Source organism: Megalops cyprinoides, chromosome 16, assembly GCF_013368585.1.
Source record: "Megalops cyprinoides isolate fMegCyp1 chromosome 16, fMegCyp1.pri, whole genome shotgun sequence".
Classification (NCBI taxonomy): Eukaryota; Metazoa; Chordata; class Actinopteri; order Elopiformes; family Megalopidae; genus Megalops; species Megalops cyprinoides.
The window spans coordinates 26,099,052-26,121,773 of record NC_050598.1 but is presented as its reverse complement, the minus strand read 5'-3'; the positions used below and the strand labels follow the sequence as shown (position 1 = coordinate 26,121,773).

The window sequence follows — 22,722 nt, the reverse complement described above, 5'->3', positions numbered from 1 at the left end:
ACAGATTTTTGCACTTGCAACCATGGTTCATAGGAGTTTAAAGCATCATGTCCTGTCAGCCAACCAGCTGTAGAAGTGAGGTCATCCACAAAAGTCCCACCATGATAAACTGTGAGATCTACACCAAACTAATCAGCAAGTAACTCATGACAATGTGTCATTATGATGGCTGTCTAAATTTGGTATTGGAAGGCAGGTGTTGAGACACAGCAGTAAGTCCACAACATTATGATGCAAGCTGGCTTCAGTCATACATACTTCCAGTCCTTGTCTTCTTCCTTGTCTTGTTTTTCTTTTTTGCATCAGCATTCAAAACCTACAGACAGGGCCTGTCCAGTTCCTGGTGCTTACCTAAATGCCTCAAAGCTATTTCAAAAATAATGAAAAATAAGCAAGTAATTAAGAGTCAGTTCCCTGAATAGTATGCACAAATGCTGTTTGTAACTCTTGTGCTATATTTCGAGCATGACACACCTCAACATCACTTGATTGACTGTGCGTATCAGATATTTACCATCCAGGTGCACATTAGTGATATGTAAATTTACAATATGGTATTTCTTCTATTATAAATTACAAGTGTAAGGTTATTGTTTATGAAGTCAATTCTTTTAATATGATAAATAAAAAAACCAAAGATAAAAAAGATTTGTCACAGGTCCTGGGTTTGTCTTTCCTGTAGATACTATGATCTTAATTGGAAAAGGCTGAAAATCACTTTGTGTGAACACTCCCATTGTGCGGCCATTTAATCTGAATGTCCCCAAGGTACCAGCAGTATCACTTTGACAGCTACGACTTAAATGTAAATGTTTACTTTTCCTCCGTGTCCTTTCTTTAGCTCTCAAAAAGAGCGCAAGGTCAGTTCCCCTTCATCCATTCGGTCGCATTCTTCACCAGTACAGTCATCTGTAGGGGGTGGTTGTGTGTGGGTGTGTTCATTGTGCCAGCTCTATGAGACAGAGGCCAGGGCTAGAGATGGGAAATCAGAACAAATTAGCTACCGTTTCATCCTATTTTTAGACAAGGAAGCAGAGGACACTGAACGAGATCACAAAACAATAGCTTAATTGACACACCTTAACTGCGCAAACTAAAATAAAAACATTTATGACACCAAAGGTATTGCACTTACTCATTGTACTGGGAACAGAAACGGAACTAATCTGTTTCGGAATCTTCATATTTGTCATCATACCTCAATGGATTTAAATAGTGTTGCCTCTGCATGGGGCAAAAAAAGCTGCCATGACTCATCTCTCCCCTAATATGATGCTTCGGCCTCAAACAAAAATGACACCAATAAATTGATGCTGACCTGCACGTAGTCACTTGGTAGATGATCTTATTTGGAATGACTCAAAGAGCAAAGGTACATGACTGCATACAGTAATGTTACATTAATTTAATATAGACTTCAGGCCTGTATATAGGCTTCAGTAATGGAAAAAAATATCTACAACCAGTGTCAAAGTGATAATAGGCCACGGTAATAGATAATGAAAGGCAAGATAAGTGGTAAGGGAGACCGTATGAATCCCGAAGAGGTGGATCCCTCCTATCCAGAACCTACAATTAAGCAGTCCAACAGAACTGGACAATGTATGAATGTAAGAATGTACCAAAACTTTGACAACGGGCCAGATCACATGTCTATGTTGGTGAATTTTGTGCTGACAAAGGAGATGTCAGTGGTGTCCTGGTGAAATCATCACCGGCATCATCACCTGCGATTTGCGCTAAGCAGGAGGACGAAATACTGATTTAGTCTGACCTGAGGAGGGTCAGAGGTCAGGGGTCAGAAGTCTCTGTGAAGCACGACTCTGCTCAAAATACAGCAAACAGAATGGAAACTGACCACAAGGGGAATACCAAGAGACCACAGAACAGCATAAACCAAACATGACCCAAATGCAAACAGAACGCAGAACGCAATCTGAACACAGACAGAACACGGAGATGTGTGCGCAAACAAGACATTTAAATGTGATCAAAGTGTCCTCACTCCACTTCCAGCCACGGCTTTGCATAGCTTCCCTCATACACCCTGTGTAACTAATGAACAAATTTTCTACTAAAGCGTCTGTTGCAAAGATGAAGGCTGTTCATGTTGTCCCCAGAACTGAAACTGATCATTCTTAAGCATCTGCCATGGACTATTCAACATGCTATTCACATTCAATCAATCAATGAATCAAAACAAAAAAGGGAAGAAAGACAAAAGAGAAAAGAAAAACAAAACCAATCAAGTCCATTGATAAAGAGCTCCAGCTCTAGCAAAATCAGTGCAAAAATGCAGTTATCAGGCATATGTGACAACACATTGTAAAGATTGTGTAAACGTGTGATTTGAAAGAAAAAAAAAACCTGTTTGCTTTGTGTGAGTAGCATACCTATAGCATGGTGATGAATCTCTTAATGACGTCTGGTAAGCATGCTTATTGTGTAATAATACAATAGGAATGAAACCCTTAACATTTGTAACTTTCTAGGCAAAACTTCCAGTGAAAAACTTATGAGGTGTATTTCAGGAAGAAGAAAATACAAGTGCCTTCCGCTTTTTGCTTCCTATTTCCTTATAGCATGGTCTTATAAATACTGTCAGAGGAAGAGAGGGAGGGTAAGCAAGAGAGTGGGGGAGACAGAAAGAGAAAGAGCAAGAGAGAGAGAAAGAGAGAGAAACCAACACACATCTCCAGACCTATTCAGAAGAAAGAAGAAAGGAGAAGGCTGACTTTAATTTCATTGGAAGACTTTAAACTGCACAGACCAGGTAAGATATAATGGATATTGCATTACTTTGAATAAGGGGCAGAGACTAGAATTAACTTTAATTGCTCACATCACCAAGAGCTGAGTTTATGATCAAACTTGTTTGTATGAGCAAAGTCTTGTGTGTTAGTCTGCCCGAATCATCTTTGAATGAACGAATTACGAATCGTGAATGAATTTTTCAATAATAATGCCATTTCACACAAAGTATGCAGAAACAAATGAATGTTTTTTGAAGATTTTTATACAATAAGAATATTTACACAGTATAATTACTTATGTTTAGGGTATTGATTGGAAAAGGTAGAAGTATTGCAGCGACTTATTTTCAGAAAACTAAAACCCACACATTATATTTATCACACAAGGCTAGAGGTAAGTGCAGAATAGAAGGTGGGATTCTTTCATTTCAAACAAGTGCCATCACACAGTGGTCATTCAGCATAATGATGCTTTCACTGAATTAACAAATACATTAATGAGAGTCAGGGCAAGAATATTTAAAATGACAGTGTTGCTGCGTTTCTTGCCAGCTTTCACATTCACCATAGTTTCATCACCAGTAATGCTCATTTTAACGTTGACTCGGCTGCATCATCACTGATGTGACTGGTGGACATAGGACCAGCTCAATCTCCCCTGTCCGGGGTGGAAGCCAGCTGGCATGCTTAGAATGCTCCATTGCCATTAAGAGACAGTGTGGCATAGTGTTAAGGAGCAGGGCTCGTAACCGAAAGGTTGCTGGCTCGATTCCCTGCACAGGCACTGGTTGTTGTACCCAGGGTTACTTAACCCCCCAGTTGCCTCAGTAAATATCCAGCTGTACACATGGATGAAAACTGTAACTGTAACTGTATGTAAGTTGCTCTGGATAAGAGTGCCTGTTAAATGACAATAATGTAATGTAATGTGAAACCGTTGCCATTGGTTGAAATGGTCGGTGGGGTTTGCGCCAAGATTGCAAGGTTCTCAGAGCGGGGGGGGGGGGTGAAAGGCAGCGGGGGTGGAAAGTCACTGCAATCCTTGGACCTGCAGCAAGCTCAGAGTCGCAGCAGTTAAACTTGGTTTACCACAGCAATGGGCGGGAGGTGCTGTTTTTTTTTTTTTAACTTACAACTAAATCTGTATGTGAAATATGTCAAGAGTCATTTTCCTGGAAGTGTTACTTTTGGTTATGGTTGTTTATATGGTTATAGTTTCCTAGCACAGAATTAATTTCTCATACGCCTTTGAAGCTACAACAAAATAACTTCACACACCCCAACCAAATACCCATTGATTTGTAAAATCCTGCCTGTTGTAGACTTTATGCTATAGATTATTTTAGAAAACCAGGTTTTTGCCTGCCCTGGCATTATCAGTAACAGAACTAAACATGCTGCAGCACTGGACACCTACGTAATGCGGCAAACTAGCTACTCCTCTGTTTTTACCACATTGATAGCATGCTAACAAGCTGATGTCAATGCAGGGAAATTCTCTTTCAATATCGCTGAAGCAAGCAAGCAACGGTGCAGGTCACCTGTCATTCACGAGCCAACTAATGATCATCATAGAAATGCAAACTCGTTTATCCCCCAGCTTGCAAGCGAACCTCTCACAGTTCACTTCAAATAGAAAAAGCCTGTGTATAGCAATAACTAACTGAGCATCATACAGCCAAACTGAAGCACTCAATGAAAGTTACTAGCATTGTTTTTATACAGCTACTGTACTATTGCACAGAAAGTTTTTATTGATAGTTACAACAATCACACCATTTGTGTTAATATGCTAGACCACATTAAATGCTTATATTCTACACATATAGATGAGGTTTTCAGTTTTTAGCAGCCTCCATTGTATTGTCACTTTCCATATCACTTGAGAGACAGTAAACTTGTGCAGTGGCCACTATGGCAAAGAGAAAGGGATGTTATGCATCATCTTTATCTGCATTTCGTAACAATTGTTATTTAAATGTTCCCAGCCCATAAATGCTTGCAGCAATTTTTTTGTTTTCACTGAATCAGCCTGTCTCCTTCTGCTCGGAAATGAGTAAAGGTGCTTGCTAAACGGCTTCCTGATCTCTCTCGCTCTCTCCACAGCCATGCCCACGGGAGGGTTTGCCTCAGTGTTCTACAGTGAACCAGCAGTCCTGGGGCTGCTGGCCAACGTCTTCAGCGCCTTCTACGTGGCCCTGCAGAATTTCGCCCACGTGGCCACGGGCTCACCTGCACAGGGGCTAGAGAACACACTGGCAGGTCAGCGGGGGGAGGGTGTGCGTGTGTGTGTGTGTGTGGGTACTTGTATTTAGGCACGAGGGACTGTTCTGTGTTTGTGTGACTTACTTTACCTGTTGCAACATGCATTATCCCCTGTCAGTGCATAATGGCTTTGTCTGACGTCTTAGTTGAAGAATGTTCTGCAACGCAGTGACCTGCTTTGAGGGGCCTGCATTCGCACGCGATGGGCTGGTGTCTGTCCGTGCATAATGGTGTATGAACGTGTCCCTCCACTCTCCAGGTGTCCATCTGATCCTCATCGGGGGCCTGGTGCAGCTGGTGGCCGGGCTGCTGACCTTTCGCAAGTATGACCACCTGGCTGGCACCACCTTCCTGGCCTTTTCCGCCCTGTGGGGCAGCTACGGTGCCACGAGGCTGGTGCTGGGCTCCTCGAATGCCACCAGTGCCAGGCTGACAGAGATGGACGGCGTGATCGTCACTGTGGCCAATGCCAGCACCATAACCATAAGCAATGGCACCCTGCCGTCCCCTCCCATCAGCGAATCGGCCATCGCCGGCCTGGTGGCCTACATCAGCGTGGCCTTCATTGTCACCTTCTGCTCCGCCACCGCCAACTACGTGATGCCCGTGGTGTTTGGTGCCATCACCGTGACGCTGGCCCTGGAGGCCATCGGTCTGCGTGCCATGGGGGCGCTGGCCGCGTCGGGCGCCTTCCAGCTGGTGATCACCCTGGTCGGGCTGTACGGCGCCTCCGCCCTGCTGCTGAAAGGCCTGTACCAGCGCCACATCCTCCCGGGCTTCGGCAACGCCCTCTTCGACGTCCTGCTGCTGGGCGCCGCCATCAAGCCCTCGGTGCGCAAGCAGGTACGGAAGGGAGGTGAGGAGGAGGAGAAGAAGAAGAACAGCAAGTACGCCGAGCCCTTCGCCCTGGGCAACATGGCCGACACCGTAGCCGCCACCATCCTGGCCTTCCACAGCTTCGGCTACCCGGCCTCCTTCCAGATAGGGGCGCTGTGGGTCAGCTTCGACGCGGCTGCCCAGCTGCTGGCCAGCTACTACGCCTGCCTGCGGGGGGACGTCTTCCACTGCACCAAGTTCGGCCTGCACTGCACCTTCTGGCTGGTGCTGAGCTGGGAGGAGTTTGTGGGCTCTGTGACCCTGCCGGACATGGGCCTGGACACGGCGGCGGTGGCGGCGGCTCGTCTGGGCCTGGTGGGAAACTGGTTCTTCCTCCTGGCGTCCCTGCTGCCCTGCCTGCTGTCTCTGAGCCGTGACCGTGCCGAGCTCCTGCACAACCTGGCCTTCACCCTCATCACCATCGCCGCCCTGCCCCAGATCCCCATCGGGTCCCGCGGGCCCTTCCTGGGCGTGGCCCTGTGCCTCTACGCCGCCCTCAGCCTTGGCCTCTCCTTCATCAGCCTGGTCAACTCCATCGCCGAGAAGATCCTGATCCCCCGCGGCAACCGCCTCGTCAGCACCGGCAAGATGCAGGAGGCGCTGTTCGGGCTGAAGCGGTGCCTCACCCCAGAGCTGATGCCCGTCCCCGTCTCCCCTGCCAGCCCTGCCCAGCTCTCCGCCCGCCTGCCCGACGCCCTCTTCTTCCTCTGCAACGGGCTGGCCGCCTTCGCCACCATGCACCTGTCCAGCCTCAGCCAGGCCCAGGCGCTCCTGGCCTTGCCCGGGGTGCTGGTGCCCGGCACCCTGATCCAGCTGTACGTGGCCCGGCTGCAGGTGCGAGGGGGCCGGCGGTTCGGGCCCACGGTGCCCTTCTTTTACGCTGCTGTCTGGGCGACGTGGTCCTGGCTCCGCTTCGCAGGTAATCAGCCTCACACTCGGCGTGCTTCCCGTCAGACTGAAACTGAACCAGGTGCAATGCAGTTTTGTGCTGCTTGCTGTTCTGACCATTTCTCACCTTTGCCACCCCCATGCCCCTTCTCTCTCTTTTTCCCTCAGATCCCATTCGGCGGGCCACTGACCCCTCCCTCCATGCATTCACAGCTGGAGCAATAGCCTTCCTCGTCATCAACTCCTTCATCATCATCATTGGTACGATTTCCTCCTCCTACACCGTTTACAAGCTGACAATGTTCACAGGATGTCCTCGTAAAACACTGCTTCACGTTCCAGGAATGTGCCCCTTTGTATTCTCTAACTACAATAAGTATTCTAATGTTGACGATGATGTAACCCATACTGCATTTATAACATTGAACTTACAGCTACTCATTGAAAATGTTCAGTAGTTTCCCTCGCTCTCATTCAGCACGGTCGGTATGTGTAAGCAATTGCAGCTGGAAACGTATCTGATTTAATCAAGTTTTCTTCAACAAAATCCAAGTTTTCTAATGCCAACACCAGGGTGCATGTTTTATTGGGTATAGCAAGCGTTCACCAAGTCAACAACCCTTACAAGGCAATATTTATACTGCAAATGCTTGCTACGTTCAAACAAACACTTTCCCTCTGTTGCCATTTTCCCACGGAACCACTCCAGCTGCCTTTTAAATGCCCCATGTGCGGGACAGGACGTGTCACTTTAGCAACAGGCTAGAGGAGTATGTGTGACGCAAACTGTTGATGTACAGTATATCACAGTATGTGTGAGAGAACTCCTCTTTGCCCTGCAGCTGCATATTGCAACGCGGTTCTGCTTACCCTCACCATCACCATGGAGGCCATGCTGGTCACCTTCCTTCTCTTCACCCTCAACAGGCTGGCTCTGCCAGTGGAAGGTCAGTGATACAGTATGTGCACCAATGAGGAATATACCATGTGCTTTGACTTGGAATAAGTGTGAACAGTAAATAAGTCAAGTGAGAGCGAAGGAGTGCTCTCTCCTTCTCTCTTTCCCCATCGCCATGCACTCCGCTTCACTTCCTCTTCCTGTCTCTTTCAGTCGGGTTCTTGGCGTTCTTCGCGTCCGTGTGCCTGTACGGGGCGGTGGCCTCCCTAACCAACCACGTCTTCGAGAAGAACCTGATCCCCATGGGACCCAAGATCTTTAAGGTACGAAAGACACGATCCGTGTAGCTTCTTGCTAAGGAGCAGGTGCTGTGACCCAAAGGTCTTGTTGCAGCGATCTGTCCTAATGGCAAGCTCACCCCTGTGTTTGTCATCAGAAAAAGAAGCCGAAGGCCGTTATGGACTCGTCCCCGCCTTGCCCTTGCCCTTCCTCTGAGAAAACGAGCAGCCTGAAGCTGATAGCCAGTATCCTGAAGTCGGGGGGCGTGTGTGGCATCCCCTCTGACACGGTCTACACCCTGGCTGCCTCCTGTGAACACCCGTCCGCCATCCAGAGAATCTACAACATCAAGGTGCGTCTCCCACCGACCGTTTCACAGCAACCCAATGTTTATATACTTAAAAAACTGTGGCATCCACTCAGAATTCCACAGTTCCACTCAGACCCACTTCGTAAGGAGTTGGATCACGCCCTGATTGGCTGGGTGTTTTGTGTGTGTCTGCAGGAGCGGCCAATGGAGAAGCCCATCTGCCTCACCATCGCCAGCCTGGAGCAGCTGGAGGCAGTGGCCCCGCCTTTCAGCCCGCTGCTCTGGGAGTTCATGCGGCACGTCTACCCTGGAGGCATCGGCTGCATCGTCAAGAAGGGAGAGTGGCTGCGCAAACTAGGTGAGCCGAAACAACAGTCGCCTGTGCCCAGCACATTTACATTTACATTTATATTCACATTTATTCACTTGGCAGACGCTTTTATCCAAAGCGACTAACAAGCAAGGTGGAGTGCAACACAAATGAAAGCCGTACATGCAGTCACAATATTAGAAGTGCTGCAAGACCAAGTTTGAATAGTTGGCCAGACAAGGTACAAGCTAGCTGGTAAAGACACTAGTGCATTAAACCATTCATTTTTGTACTGATGAGGATGTAAGAAAGGATGTAAGAAACTGCTTTAGGTGGTAGTGATTCAGGCGATCAGGTGAGTGCAGAAGAGCTGTTTCTTCAGATGTTTCTTAAAAATAGTGAGGTATTCGACAGAACGGATGAAGTGTGGAAGGTCATTCCACCATCGGGGGACAACGGCAGAGAAAGTTATAGATAGTGAAGCACATTGTACCGATTGTACTGCCCAGGGTAGGGCAGTACAATCAGGAACAATGCTGTGAACTGCAACATCAGCCCAGTAATACGCGGTCTGCATTGCAACACAGCGTAGTCCGGCTAAGCCAGACACAGAAAGACATAGGATAGGCATGTAAAGTAGAAGTGAGGTATTGCAAAACCACCCCCCTCCACCCCTCCCTCCTGTTACTACGGTCTAACTCAACCCCCACCTTGCTCCGTCTCAGGAGTGGGCGATGCGTACGACTACGTGGGGACCAAGGACACCATCATGATCCGCATCTCAGACCTGACCGTGACGTCACACCTGCTGAGCATGACCGGGCCGCTGGCCATCACCTCGGCCAATCCCAGTGGCGAGCCCGACAGCACGCACCACGACATGGTCATAACGTGAGTCTCCCTCCTCCTCCGAGCTGGGCCTGCGTGCCTTCAGCTCCCCACTGGCTGAATCTGCATCGGTGTGAATGAGCAGGTTTTATAGTGAGGAGCTGAGGCAGGACTCCAGCATGCTGTACGCAGCCTACTGTCCTTTCTTAAGCAAACCTGACTGGCGGCCTCTCTCTCTCCCTCCCTCTCTGGGTTTCAGGCGTCTGGCAGACAAGCTGGACGGCGTGCTCTGCGATGGTGACTCCACTGAGCTGGTCTCTTCCACCGTGGTCATCTGCACCAAGATCGACGAAGGTCAGTGCCAACATCTTTCATTCGCTCTTCCGTTACTCATCCTTCCCTATGGCTTCCTTTCCTCCATTTCTCCCCCATTCCTTGTTTTTTACTTTATTATTACCCCCCCCATCTTGACACATTTTAAGAGCGACAACCTGACTGACTTTAGGAGGTGTCCACACTGGGTCAGATGACTGGGGAACTGATAAGTAGCTGCTCACGAAGCAGGTGTATCCCGGCAGGAACTCAACCTCTCCTTCCTCTCTCCAACAGGAACTCTGTCCTTCCTGAGGGAGGGGGCAGTGCCGAAGACCAAGGTGCTCCAGATATTTGAAACGGTCAAGAACAAGATGGCTGCCACACAAGATGCCTGACATCTCATAGATAAATGCACATAAAAGGGCTGGCAGAAGAACATCACTGTTGCCTTCATATTTTCCTGGTGGTTTGCGAGACAATGCAACAATCACAAAAAAAAACAACAAAGAAAATATATTTTAAGGTAGGAAAAGGAAGATAACCTAACAGGTCTGAGTAATAAAATGAAGGATAAAATGTTATTAAATATCCATGCTAGGCCATGGGGAGTGTCACTTTGCGTACTCAACTATTGAATTGATCTCCATGTAATCTACCTATCTTCTCACATTCTTTACCCTAAGTCGAAGGGTAAGAGAGCCGGACTCTGAGTACACTTGGGTGCAGAGCTGGCTCAAATGCAAATGCAAGTGTACCAGTGACAGGAAGTAGAAAAATCACTAGCAAATATAGACTATGTCTGCCCACAGTAATTCTATAATAACTTCTAAATTCAGCCCCAGACAGTTACACTTCCCTATATCACACCTACGCAAATAACTACACCAAGAGGAAGACATACGCACACCCACACACATACACACACTCACATGCCCCAGAATGTCCCACACCTCAATATCTGTTGTCAATCTGCGTGTTTCAGTCTTACGTAGACACCACGCACAGACACACTTTCCACGAAGAGTTGTTAGCTGTTTGCTCACTCACCAATTTCACCACATCGAATGGATGACTGTCCCCTGCACACAGCCAAAGCAAAAGTGAGATCACTAGAAAGAAAATTTACATTACATTATTAGCATATAGCAGAAGCTCTTATCCAGAGCAATCTACATAGGTTATAATTTTTTACATGTGACCCATTTATACAGCTGGATATTTGCTGAGGCAATTCTGGGCTATGTACCTTGCTGAAGGGTACAGCGGGGAATTAAACCTGCAACCTTTCCGTTATGAGTCCTGCTACGTTGCCACCCACTTTGGCCGCCCAAATTTGTCTTCAGTACATTACCAATGTCACAAGTTTGAACTTATTTAATACGGCACAATGGAACAAATATTTAAATATCACTCTACTCTTTTTTTGATTTGTGTGTTTTTTTACATTTTTTAGTAAATATTTAACAAATAATTTTATTTGCATCTGCTGTACAGGCTTAAAAATGTGTAAATAAAGATGTTTTAGCATGTGCTTGTTGCTGTATTTATGATGTGACAAAAATAAAACAAAGACAATGTCTAATACTATAAAGAGTAACAGTTTTTTTTTCCCCTATTCTCCATTACTTACTGTACACTGCTTCGGCGTATTAATAGTAAGTCTCAGTCAGAATGGAACAGAAGAGCAGCCAAAGGATGGAAAAAAGGAGGAAGTAGTAAATGTTTTGAAATGCATTAACAGTGATTGCAGAACCATGTTTGGCCAACACCATTTTGCCCTGTCACATCCTTCCCTTACTGTTAAATTCTGTTTCTCTGATTGCAAAGAGGGGAGGTTATCTTCACTGACAGACAGTTATCCTGTCTTCATCTGTTTCGCCTGGTACAAAAGCATCAACTCCACACATAGACGAGAACAGACAGACACCACACATATTTAAGTGCTTTATTAAAAGGACAAACAAAAATAACAAATGTCGTTACTATACATACATATACATACATATGCATATATATATATATATATGTATATATAAAGTGAAAAAGGATTAGCGTGAAGCACGGTTCTGAAGCACATGCAAGCACTAATAAGCAAATAGAGAGTAAAAGACATTTTTAAATACCAAAAAAACAAAAAAAAATAAAAAACTTTTACTTCTTGATGTCCTACAGTGGAGGAGAGGGGAGTCTAGTAGATATGGCTTAGAGGCAATGGTGGACACTCCTTTCTGTCCAATCCAGCGAATTAACACAAAGGTGTGGAAACTGTCCCTGCAAACTGAGGCACATTCAACAGTAATTCATAGCACGCGTTCCAAATGGCCAGCTTTGAAAACCTGGGGGACTGAGTCTGTGGTCATTACATGTCACAACATTTTAAGGAAACAGACAGGCCGCAGATTACTTCAGACCTTTCTTCTGTTTTAGGCTCATATATTTCATCCCAATTCCATGTAACGATTTCAGCTCAGTGGAAGAGTTTTGGACAATGAGCTGGAGAGGCTGACTAACTCACGCGCACGCTATGCAACTTCAGATTTATGTCACCATAACGGAAGTTGCGTGGCCTTGGTTGGCCCTGTTCACAAATGAGCAAACAACTCCAGCGCACAGTGTCTTGCATGAATTACCGTGATCTCAATTTTGTCAAAATACATCTACGTCGTACCTTTGCAGACAAGTGTTAACTTCTCTCTCCTTGGCGTTTAAGCTTCCTGAAGGCCGTGGACCAATCACACTTACCGCGGGATTCATCTGCCTATAGCAACTCAGTGAGACTCTGCCCCTCCCCCACTGCTAGGACACAAGTGCCATGGCAACAAAATTATTGGCTTCCACCACTATCAGAGAGCATCAAATGTACAAGTTTGCACAAACATAGGCTTTCTCCTGAATTTGTTTGTGTATGTTTTGAAATGATTAAGCTGTTGTACGTTGTTTGAATTTAGTTAGAGTAAACCTTATGGAAAATTCTGACATAGTGTTTTCAACTGTAAAATATTAAGCAAAAAAATTTAAACCTGTTCATAAAATAAAGACAAGAAAAATTTGAGTTATTTGTTTGCAGAACGTGCACTGTGTCCCAGCTGTTATCTGATGCAACTGATGAGAGCAAAGGCCTGAGGTTGTTTTACACTGCGTAGACAACATGAGAAGGGGCAAGTGTCCCCCCCGATTCATTTGCTCTTTAAATGTCTCATAGGCATTGCAGTCAGGTCATGAAAATACATAATGGCTGCTCTCCTGGCAACCAGCAGGGGGCAGTGTAGTCTTGTCTAAACTTTCCTTCATAACAATGGAGGACCGCAGACAAGTCAGAATGGAGTTCGTGCTTGTTCAAAGAAACAGCGCAGTGGTCGTCTCTCACTTTTTCGAAAAGCACTGAGCAATTCACCCAACTTGACAACCAGCTACGGGATCTTTGGTGTTCTAAACGCGGACGGGACCACAGCTCAGCTACCGCTGCGGTTTTTAGCTCACAGTGAACGCGCTACATCCACGTAAAAAGTGTGTGAGGACTTCTACACGTCAATACTCGTCCCTGAACAGCACTCAGTCTTCAGCCCTCACCAGGATCAAACGCTGCTGGGTTCAGTGCTCAGTGTGTGTTTCTTCAGCTGTGGCAAACTACAAAGCTTCTTTTGACATAGACCATTTTTTTATCTTAACAGTAAGGCGATGTCATGCTTTGGGATAAGGACAAGGGCAACAGCAAATAAAAAGACAGAATCCATCAAAACCCATAACAGCATCTATCTCTTTAACAAACTTTTAAAATCATCATTATTTGCCTGTATTAACAACAATACAGTTCTTTACTTTTTTAATAATAAATATTCAAAATAAGCTCTGAATATTTTTTTTGATTTATGTACATAAGTGCAAACAAGGCAAATCATTACACATTCGTACACTGATTGAGTCACCTAAGCCCCAGCCAGAGGGAGGGGCCCCCAGCACAGCTGGGCACTGTGTACGCAGGTGAGACCAATAGGGAGAGGGAGACTTACAATGGTGACCAATCAGAATGAAGCAATTGCTTGATTTGAAATTTGGAGTCACTGGGTGCTCCATCAAGGGAGGCAAGATGTGTATTTGGGGGGAATGTGCTGTTAGATTGCCAGTTCGGTAGGTAGATACAAGATACTCATGACTGAACAGAAAGTTGCGGAGGCCAAGGAACCAGTGGAATGATTCCTTATTGCTAAAATGACTCAGCAGGCAAATCTCAACATTTCACTTCAGTGTAGTGTAGCTGAGACTACAAATTGGTCTCTTCCTCCACATACGGGTCCCACGCTGATCACTTTAAAATCCCAGATGCTAACATTCAATTTACTTATCAAAAACATCAAAAGAAATGAACAGAGAAGAACAAAAAAAAATCAAAGTGAAAATGAGGAAAAAACCTGATCCCAACAGGGCCTTTGGATGTGAACTTTTTTTCTTTTCTTTGCGTTTTTCTTACAAAATATTCAAACATCTCTTAATCCAAGATGGTCTAACTAGCCTTCTTTTTCTGAATAAGTTAACGTTGTACATCGTTTCAATTTACATGTGAAAAAATTCACAATTAAGGTATACAAAGGTAGCCACATTGTAGTTTTGTTGCCATAGCAACAACAACTTACTATCATAAGTCACAATGAATCTATCATTGTATAGTTACATACAAATGTATATATATTTTTATATATTCATTTCATTGTTTTTTAACTGCAAACTACATAAACTGAGTTAATATTTCATTGTCATGCTTTTTTAATAATTGAAAATAAAGAATTGATTAGCAAAAACATGGTATATGTTTTGTAAAATATGTAAAACATCACTGACACTACTTCCAGTAAATATCAGTTACTGCTTCACTGGGACGGAGAAGATGATTAAGACAATACTAAAAACTAAAATCATACGAACAGCAATAATAAAAAGTACAATCTGAGAAGAAAAAAAAACTTAGGAATCTACAAAGGATGAAGAAGTTATTAACATTAATATTTACACTTGCATTACCCTAGCTAACTAATTACTTCCTTGTAGAAGGAAAGTACACTTTTCAAAAGTGAGTGTACTTAAAACATCTAAGGCCCCCCTCACGAGGCACATATATATATATATATTTTTTTTTTAATCAAGTATTTTTTTCCAGCTAAACAGTAGTTGGAGAAGGCATGATCTGTGTAAGACGGAGTGAAGGAAAGAGAGAAGGGGGGGGGGGGGGGGGCAGGGAGGAGGAGAGGAAGAGTGAGGGAATGTGGGAATTGAATTAATACACCCACTTTCAGACAGACAGAGGGAGTGAGAGACTGAGATGACATAGAGAGAGAAAGAGACAAAGAGAGGAATCTGGGCAACTCCAGTCCTCTAAGGACACAGGGTTCTCTGAGTTAACATCAGAATACAATGGGTTTTAAAATGACTCGAACAACACAGTTTTTTTTAAATTGAAAGGTATTCTGGAAAAATCTGCAGGAGCTCCATGTGCCTTCAGGTACTGCAGCTACCCAGAAAAAAAAAGATCATATTCTGTGTATCAATCATACCACACAGTAAATAAAAAAACAATCTGCTCACAACAGCTCAAAGCAGCATATTGTTTCCATGCTGTTTTACATCTGACCTCTGGACAGGAAATGAAAAATAAATGATTCGTGTACTGGTAACATTCTCGTTTTTCTTCTGCCCAATTTGAACACATTCAGATATATTTTTTTTCCTTTAACTAAATCCCCACACCCACTACCCTGCTATTCAGTGTCGATCTGTTTAAGCATTCAGACTCAGTACAGCTTATGGAAATCAGGAGATGGCAACACTGCCATTTTTGCATTTCAGAAATGAAACAATTCTGCTGCTGTAAAGTATTAGCAACAGTAACACACGGGAAAAAATAAAATAGGTTGGTTGTTTGTACAGCGTATTAACTGTGGGTGGTTTAAAAGCCTTGAATGCATTACTGGGCCTGCCATGTGTGCCACTGGGCCCCGACAGGAAGAGTGAGAGAGGCATGCTCATATCACGACATCCGTCTGGTCTTTCCCCTTACGGAATTTTCGACAGGTCAATCCTCTGCCCATAACAAATGTGTCAGTAATTCGTGGGAAGCCCCGCGCCCCAGTGACGATTCCTCTAAGGGTCACGTATGAGGCAACACGACTCTGTCAGACATGCAGCGACTGCAGTGCCTACACTCCGCTGCCCACCTCCCTCCCACGCCCCGCCCACTTACCCCCCTCTCCCTCCCACACTCCACCCACTTACCCCCCTCTCCCTCCCACACCCCGCCTACTTACCACCCTCTCCCGCCCACACTCTGCCCACTTACCCCCCTCTCCCTCCCACACTCTGCCCGCTTACCCCCTCCCCCCCCCCACACACTCCACCCACTTACCCCCCTCTCCCTCCTACGCTCCACTCACCTACCACCCTCTCCCTCTCTCAGTCCACCTACTGTTCCTACCAAAAGGCATCTGACTGTTGGAGCTGTGCACTTCAATAATTTATGGTCTAATGTCAAGTCTTGCTGACTTGGAGGGGGGGGGATCGGGGGATTAAAACTTACATCTTAAATACTAGACTGTCAGTTTAAGAAAATAATGCAATGCACAAACATCCCGATTGTGCAACTAATATGACATTTTTTTCTTTTTTTTCCCCCATTTATCAATCAATTCCAAACATTTGATGAAAACATAAAATTTAATTCAGTGATGTCTTGCCTTCCACTGAACATTCAGTAATGTGCCTCTTTAGTACAATACATCATCATCTCTCCATCCTACCAAGTCTAAAGGTATGTCCATCATAGTGAGGCAAGGCTGGGTCTTAGAATGACGAATACTCTGCGTTTCAATGTGAAGCTCTCATTGGGAAATCAATAACCTCTGAGGCAACTGACGTTTCCGAAAACTGAGTATGGACGTACCTTCAGACCAAAAAAGGTGTAGCCCTGCCCTTACTTCAGTGCAGATATCCCCTGTCCTAAGCTCTCAGAGTAAGGCATCATAATCCTTTCACAGCACCCAGACCTAAGGTAAAGCTAAACAGACCATTCTAAACTGCTAGACAGAGCACCTTGAGCCAAAATGACCAGCATATACGCTGGCCGTGTACACTTTCCTGAATTCACAGTCCCCTCCTCTTACTTCAGATGAAAGAACATGTAGGAGCCTCTCAAAGCCATCAGGTTACTCAAAAAGCACCAGAAAAGAAAAGTAAAATTCAAACATAGTGGATTAAGCCTCTTTTACCAAAGTCTCTGCCACCTTTATGTACCTTTTGATTTTAACTTATGATAGAGGATTCTCCCCATATTATGGCTGGACTGGAGACATTAGCTGGTGAACAACAAACTACTTGTAGATAATGCCTTTCTGTGAGGGCACATCAATTAACAGTCATTCAACTGACAAATTGTACAGTTAGGTCATCGTTAGTCATCGTCCACTACTCGCACCCGGGACTTTCACTGAGGAAAATGTGTCCTGATTCAGCATGCACAGTGATTCAGTTATTCATTCACAATGTTAAATCAGAAGAAAAAAAACTTACGATTAAAATGTCTGCTTTCTTCTTAATAGACCTTTTTACTCAGAACACTTAATGGTGAGTTGTGACTCCTGCAATTTTGAAGCCCACTACAACAGAGCTGAAGTGATGGGAGTTGGAGTGTCCCTTTCTTCGCACAATCTGAACACTGATTAACCACCTCCATTTGGCTGTGTGTGTGTGTGTGTGTCTCAGTTTAACACACTGACATGCAAAGCTCCATTACTTATCTTATTCTTAATTTGAGGATATGTAACGGACAGTGTTCCTTCTTCATTTTAAGGCAAAATCCCCACGAGCGCCATCCATTCAGTTACTGACTTCACAAATGCTAACTGGTACGTTGCTTCAGACATCACAAAATAGTTAGTAGAAGGCCGCGGAAAGTGCTCACTTGGGGGTGTCAGTCCAGCCCACAAACAGAAGGTGGACGGAGCACACCTGCTGGACACAGGTGTCTGTGACACAGTATGACACACAGACACGCACATTCAGATTTGACAGGAAGAGGCATGGCTCATGGATAAGAGAGATAGGACTGACTACCATGTTAAATTCCACACACAGATTGTCATTTTCCCTTTTGATTTGAAAAGCAACACACAGGTGACCTGCGCGACCAGGAGTGCTGTTTAGACTGTAGAACTAAAGCAAAGATAAAAGGACTTCAGCTGAAATTCAACCATGACCTCCTGCTTGTGGTGTCCTCTGGTGACAACCCACAGTTCACAAGCAGCTGTAATTTCCACTGTGCAATGCATTAGATTATACAGACATATGCGCAGAAACGCACAACTTATCCTGCAACCAATATACATCTCCTTAGTAACAATTTTGACTACTGTGCTTAAAGAGGTACAGATACCACCCTTGTTACTTGACCTTCTACCAGTTTCACTCAGTCCTGCCTTCATCTGCACACTTAATGTTTCTGCAGCTTTCAGTATAGGTATGAATCTCCTGGGTATATACTGAAGGGTGAATACTCCTATTCAGCATAGGTTTATATCGGGCAAACATCCATTTTGGTCTGATACAATGCACTATGGTGATTTTTGTTTGACTAATGAGACTCAAAGACCATAAAGACCAACGTGGTGCTGCTAAGATTTTCTTTCTTAAAAAAAAGAATATTCAGGCTAAGTGATAGAAATACTAGACATAAGTTTGTTTTACTGTTCATTGTAGTGGAAAAAACAGACACATCAACGAATTGGTACATAATGGATTAAAAGGACTGTGTTTTGTATCTCTAAGTACATCTATTAAATGGAGTAGATCTATTTGTAATTGCCCTTTATGCTAATCCAGCTTTATTACATCTGGAGCTAAAAGTTTCACTTACATTGCTCAGGTGTTGAGTAGGCCAGAACCATGTGATATCACTCTCTCTCCAGGAGCAAAGCTTTGTTAATCCGAGACTCCCTCTCTCACCAAAGATCCAAAGTCTTGGGTTTCTCTTTTTTAGATTGAATGCCAAATTATGATGTAAAAAACACTCCTGTGTGAACCACCTTCAAAGAACGAAAATGTCTGCTGGAGTATCGCTTCTCTGCTTTCTGTCAGTGGTATGAATCCTGAAAAATGTTCAGCTGTAGTGGTGTCAGTAGGAAAACCACAGGCCTCCTGCTTCACTCTTCCCACAAGAGAGGAAACCATGTCTGGTTACAGAGAATTGATGCGGTGCAAGTCTTGATTTTATGCAAAATGGATCACTTATGCATACTTATGGCATACAAGTTTCTTGAGGGAAACGTGAAGGCTCCCTTTGTGTATGGCTAAGCAATTTTGCAAAGATTTTAGTCAGAACCCTCATCTGTACAATTAAGTTTAAGGGTAAATCTATGTGCATTCAGAAGTGCAGTTCACATGATGGTTGTTTAAACCTGACCGTACAGTACTGCCCTGCTTAGGACGCAGGGTGGCATTCACGATACAGCCTGGTAAGGTTAAGGTTTACAAACATGTTCCCAAGCACAAATCTCTCTTTAGTTAAGAGATAAGTACTCCTATCCTCTTTCTGTTTGTATGGATTACATACAGTGAGAGCTCCCGAGCGGCTCAACTGGCCCAGCCCTTGTCTTGACTGCAGGCCCAGCCTTCTAGTCCGAGTTGGAACCTGGCTGTGTTATTTGCCTACAATGGCAGCCCCCCAGGAATCCACATTGGTAAAACAAATTGGCTTCATTAGCAAGGGATGGGGTTGGGTAGGTCAGCAAGGGTCTCCTCGTTTCATGACACCTAAGAGTTGCTTGGATGACATCAGCGGAGCAGGACCTGTCGTCCAATCGGCGCCTACTTCAGTGTGGTGCACTGGTGGGAAAATTACTGGGTGTGGTTATATAGGAGGATTGCATTCCTCTCACCCCACAGCTCCTGCATGGCTGCAGAGGTTACTGCAGTCCAACAAGCACAATGTGCAACTGCTGATTCAAAAGGAAAGGGTTATATAAAGTGGAAAAAAAAAAACCATTAAAAAATGAAATGAAGTGAGATTTGAACGAGAGGCCTATTCCCCTTCTGCACCCCAGCCCTTATTACACATGGCTAACTGAAAGGCACCTGTAAAACCATCAAAAACCAAGTGGCTCTTAAGATGGGGTAGCCAGGCCTGAATTCCATAGGTTTACACATGTAAACTTTCACCCGCCCAAAAAAATTAAAAAAAAAAAAAAAAAACTATCTGCAATCAACAGACCACTGCTTTTCTTGACTTGGCTATTGTGAAATGTAAACAAAATGTAACACTTAAAAAAAAAAGAAAAACTTTTTTAAACCAAAATAATAAAAAGATGCTGCCAACCAACTTTTGTCTTTTGTGACGGCTGTTAAAAATCATACTGTCGTTTTCCTGTGTCCTGTTGTCCGGATCTTTCTGTCCAGTTCAGCGAGGTCCTATCCTTCTTACATTGTGTGTTTTTTTTTTTTTTTTGCTTTCAGTTCTCATTGGACTCCCCTTCCCACTGTCATTCCTGGTGAAGGTTCCGGTGTGCTGGGTCACGAGAACACACATCTCAGCACTGAGGCCCTCAGTGTGTGTGTGTGTGTGTGTGTGTGTGTGTGTGTGTGATGAGAACTGAGGACTCGCTCTCTGTTTCTGCAGGAGTTCTGCAGGAGGCCCACTTTTCTCAGTGGGTGGTTCTGTGTATGCATGTGTTGACTGTGTGTGATGGGGCCCTGTGTATCCTCCGTCGCTTCCCCCCCCACAATCAGCAAGCCCCCATTTTTTTGCCTTCTTGTATCAAAATACTTTAATAACAGTCCTGGGTCCAGCTCAGTATTGTCTGTGTAAATACGGTGAGGGAAGGGTGAGTCCGTACAGATAATGTTTTTTTTTTATATTTTTTTATTATCTTTGAAATAAGATCACACTATTGCCCGTTGGAGATGTCATGAAAATTAGGCACATGTCATATGTTGTCTTCTGCATTCTGGTCACTGGTTCTTGGGGTGGGGTGGGGTGGGGGGGACGCGTGTTGTCAGTGGATTAGTGGGGTGGCGTGGCGTCGGTGATTTAGGTGGAGTTTCAGGACAGGCTTACTGGGTTCAGGGCCACTGGAGACGCCACCTGGAGTTTGGGGACAGGGCAGAAGTGTGTTTCCATGGGGACGCACTGGAGCTCCACCAGGTCGGCGCTCAGAACCTCGGCTGGGTCTACTGGAAAACAGAGGAACGGAAAGGGAAGGTGAAAGACCTGGATGCAGAGAGATTAAAAAAAGAAAAAAAAAAACAAAACCCGTCACAAACACACACAACCTGACTGTGGTGGGAGCTACATCTGCAGAAAGATATGCAGGCCACTCAGCTCTGTAGTCGTTTATGAAAGTCCAATACATCTGTAACAGTTTTATAAGCTACAGACTGACAGACACACTGCACTTGCTTCAAGCCTTTCACTTTTTTTTTTCCAGCTGAACTCCTTTCCATAACGAGATAAGCCCTCCATTTTGATGTGCTCTTATCAAAGCTACATTTCCACTGTGTACAGCACCGGCACTGTGAGAAGATAAAACTGCATACTGACCAGCCCAGAGCCGCAGACTCAGGTCTGATTTTAATCATGTAAGTTTTGTAGAAAGGGAAATGCACGCTATCCTTTCCCTCACACACAGAAACACTAAAGAACGGAGAACGGGCAGAAAATTTAAATTCTGAATTCTAAAAGCTGCCACAGATTGAATTTGTGGTGGGGAAGCATGAAAATCAATATTTCTCACTCTGAACTTCAAAGATAGAGAAGCTTCAAAGATTCAAATATTTTCCTGTATAAGCAGAGGCAATATGAAGTGATGTAAACCCAACTATTTTGTCATGCCTGTAACACAAAAAAACTACAATAATATTAAACCTACTCCTTTCTCCAAATACTAACTTCAATCATTCAGAGTTGTGATTAACAGTTAGTAATGTAGCAGTATGTTAAAAAAGCAGCTACCTTTTCTATAGCATGGGTTGCATCTGATACACACGTTATTATTCAGATCATCTACAGACAACTGGAAAATTATACGCAATATATTTCACAAATACAGTGAGAGAGAATACTAAAAGGATTTCTTCGAAAAAGCAGTTTATAAAATCAAATCACTAAAGTACAATGGCTGTCGAAACAAATTACTCACCACTCACAGAAATACAGGCCTACAGTAAACAATGCCTTTTTGACCTGAATGACATAATTGATTTAAGTCCTTGCACCACATCAGTGTAGACAGAAAATATTCTGCCTGTCAATATACTATAATATAATACAGAGACACAGGATAACAGGATAATGCTACCTGACACCGCGCTGGCTGTGCAAAGATATGATTTAAATAGTAACAAACCAAGACAATTCTATCACAGCCACCTGACTTGGATCCTGTTAAGAACCAATGGGAGTAAACTACAAACACAGAGGCCCCAGGACCACTAGCAGCTCTGGGCTGACGCTAAGCTTGCGTGGGCTGTGCCACTACTCGATCCCATCCAGACCTTGTTCACCAAAATGCCAAGGAGGTATGTTTAGGACCTACAGTTTATCAGACTCGTGATTTGTTGAATGTATGACATCACTCATGGTGTAATAATATGATTTGTGATGATTTAGCAGTTACCTTTGAGGTGAGTAATTACTTTAGCCTGTTAGTGTGCATCAATGGTAGTCCTACCCCTTTCTTTTTCCAAAAGGCAAACACAGCCTGTAGACAAAGTTCATCTCCCTTCCCTTTTCCAAAGATGGACAAGGCGTGGAACTGAAAACCTGCTGAATATGGGAGTGAGTGGCATTTTTTAAGAAGGCCCCTGAATTTTGAACACCCAGCATCACTGACCAACTGACATGCAAAGAGTTCCTCAACGGCAAATCTTAGGGACGTCCTTTGAAAGCGTGAGGGAGGCAGCACACTCGATTAACGCTAACGCGGGCACCCTTAAGGCCGTGTTTCACTCCAGCTTTGGCCGAACA

General features: G+C 44.4%; 3 protein-coding genes across 9 annotated transcripts in view; 2 read left to right on the top strand and 1 right to left on the bottom strand.

Moving 5' to 3' along the window:
• The first annotated feature begins 4,861 nt into the window (after positions 1 to 4,861).
• LOC118791273 lies at positions 4,862 to 8,435 on the top strand. The gene is made up of 7 exons (XM_036548577.1): positions 4,862 to 5,015; positions 5,278 to 6,813; positions 6,951 to 7,043; positions 7,625 to 7,729; positions 7,894 to 8,003; positions 8,117 to 8,311; positions 8,403 to 8,435. Exons 1-7 carry the CDS (start codon positions 4,862 to 4,864, stop codon positions 8,433 to 8,435), a joined length of 2,226 nt encoding a protein of 741 aa, XP_036404470.1.
• A 36-nt stretch (positions 8,436 to 8,471) lies between these two features.
• LOC118790721 (putative threonylcarbamoyl-AMP synthase) lies at positions 8,472 to 10,130 on the top strand. The gene is made up of 4 exons (XM_036547713.1): positions 8,472 to 8,627; positions 9,305 to 9,470; positions 9,667 to 9,761; positions 10,017 to 10,130. Exons 1-4 carry the CDS (start codon positions 8,474 to 8,476, stop codon positions 10,115 to 10,117), a joined length of 516 nt encoding a protein of 171 aa, XP_036403606.1. The 5' UTR covers positions 8,472 to 8,473; the 3' UTR covers positions 10,118 to 10,130.
• A 10,059-nt stretch (positions 10,131 to 20,189) lies between these two features.
• Positions 20,190 to 22,722, bottom strand: part of mbnl3 (muscleblind-like splicing regulator 3) — a 19,929-nt gene continuing 17,396 nt past the window's right edge. For 2 of the 7 annotated variants that reach the window (XM_036547780.1, XM_036547786.1), the window contains one exon: positions 20,190 to 20,930. In XM_036547780.1, coding sequence (XP_036403673.1) covers positions 20,800 to 20,930 — 131 coding nt within the window. In that variant the 3' untranslated portion in view covers positions 20,190 to 20,799. The remainder of the gene's footprint in view (positions 20,931 to 22,722) is intronic. The other 5 variants (XM_036547781.1, XM_036547787.1, XM_036547783.1 and 2 more) reach the window with 3 other exon arrangements.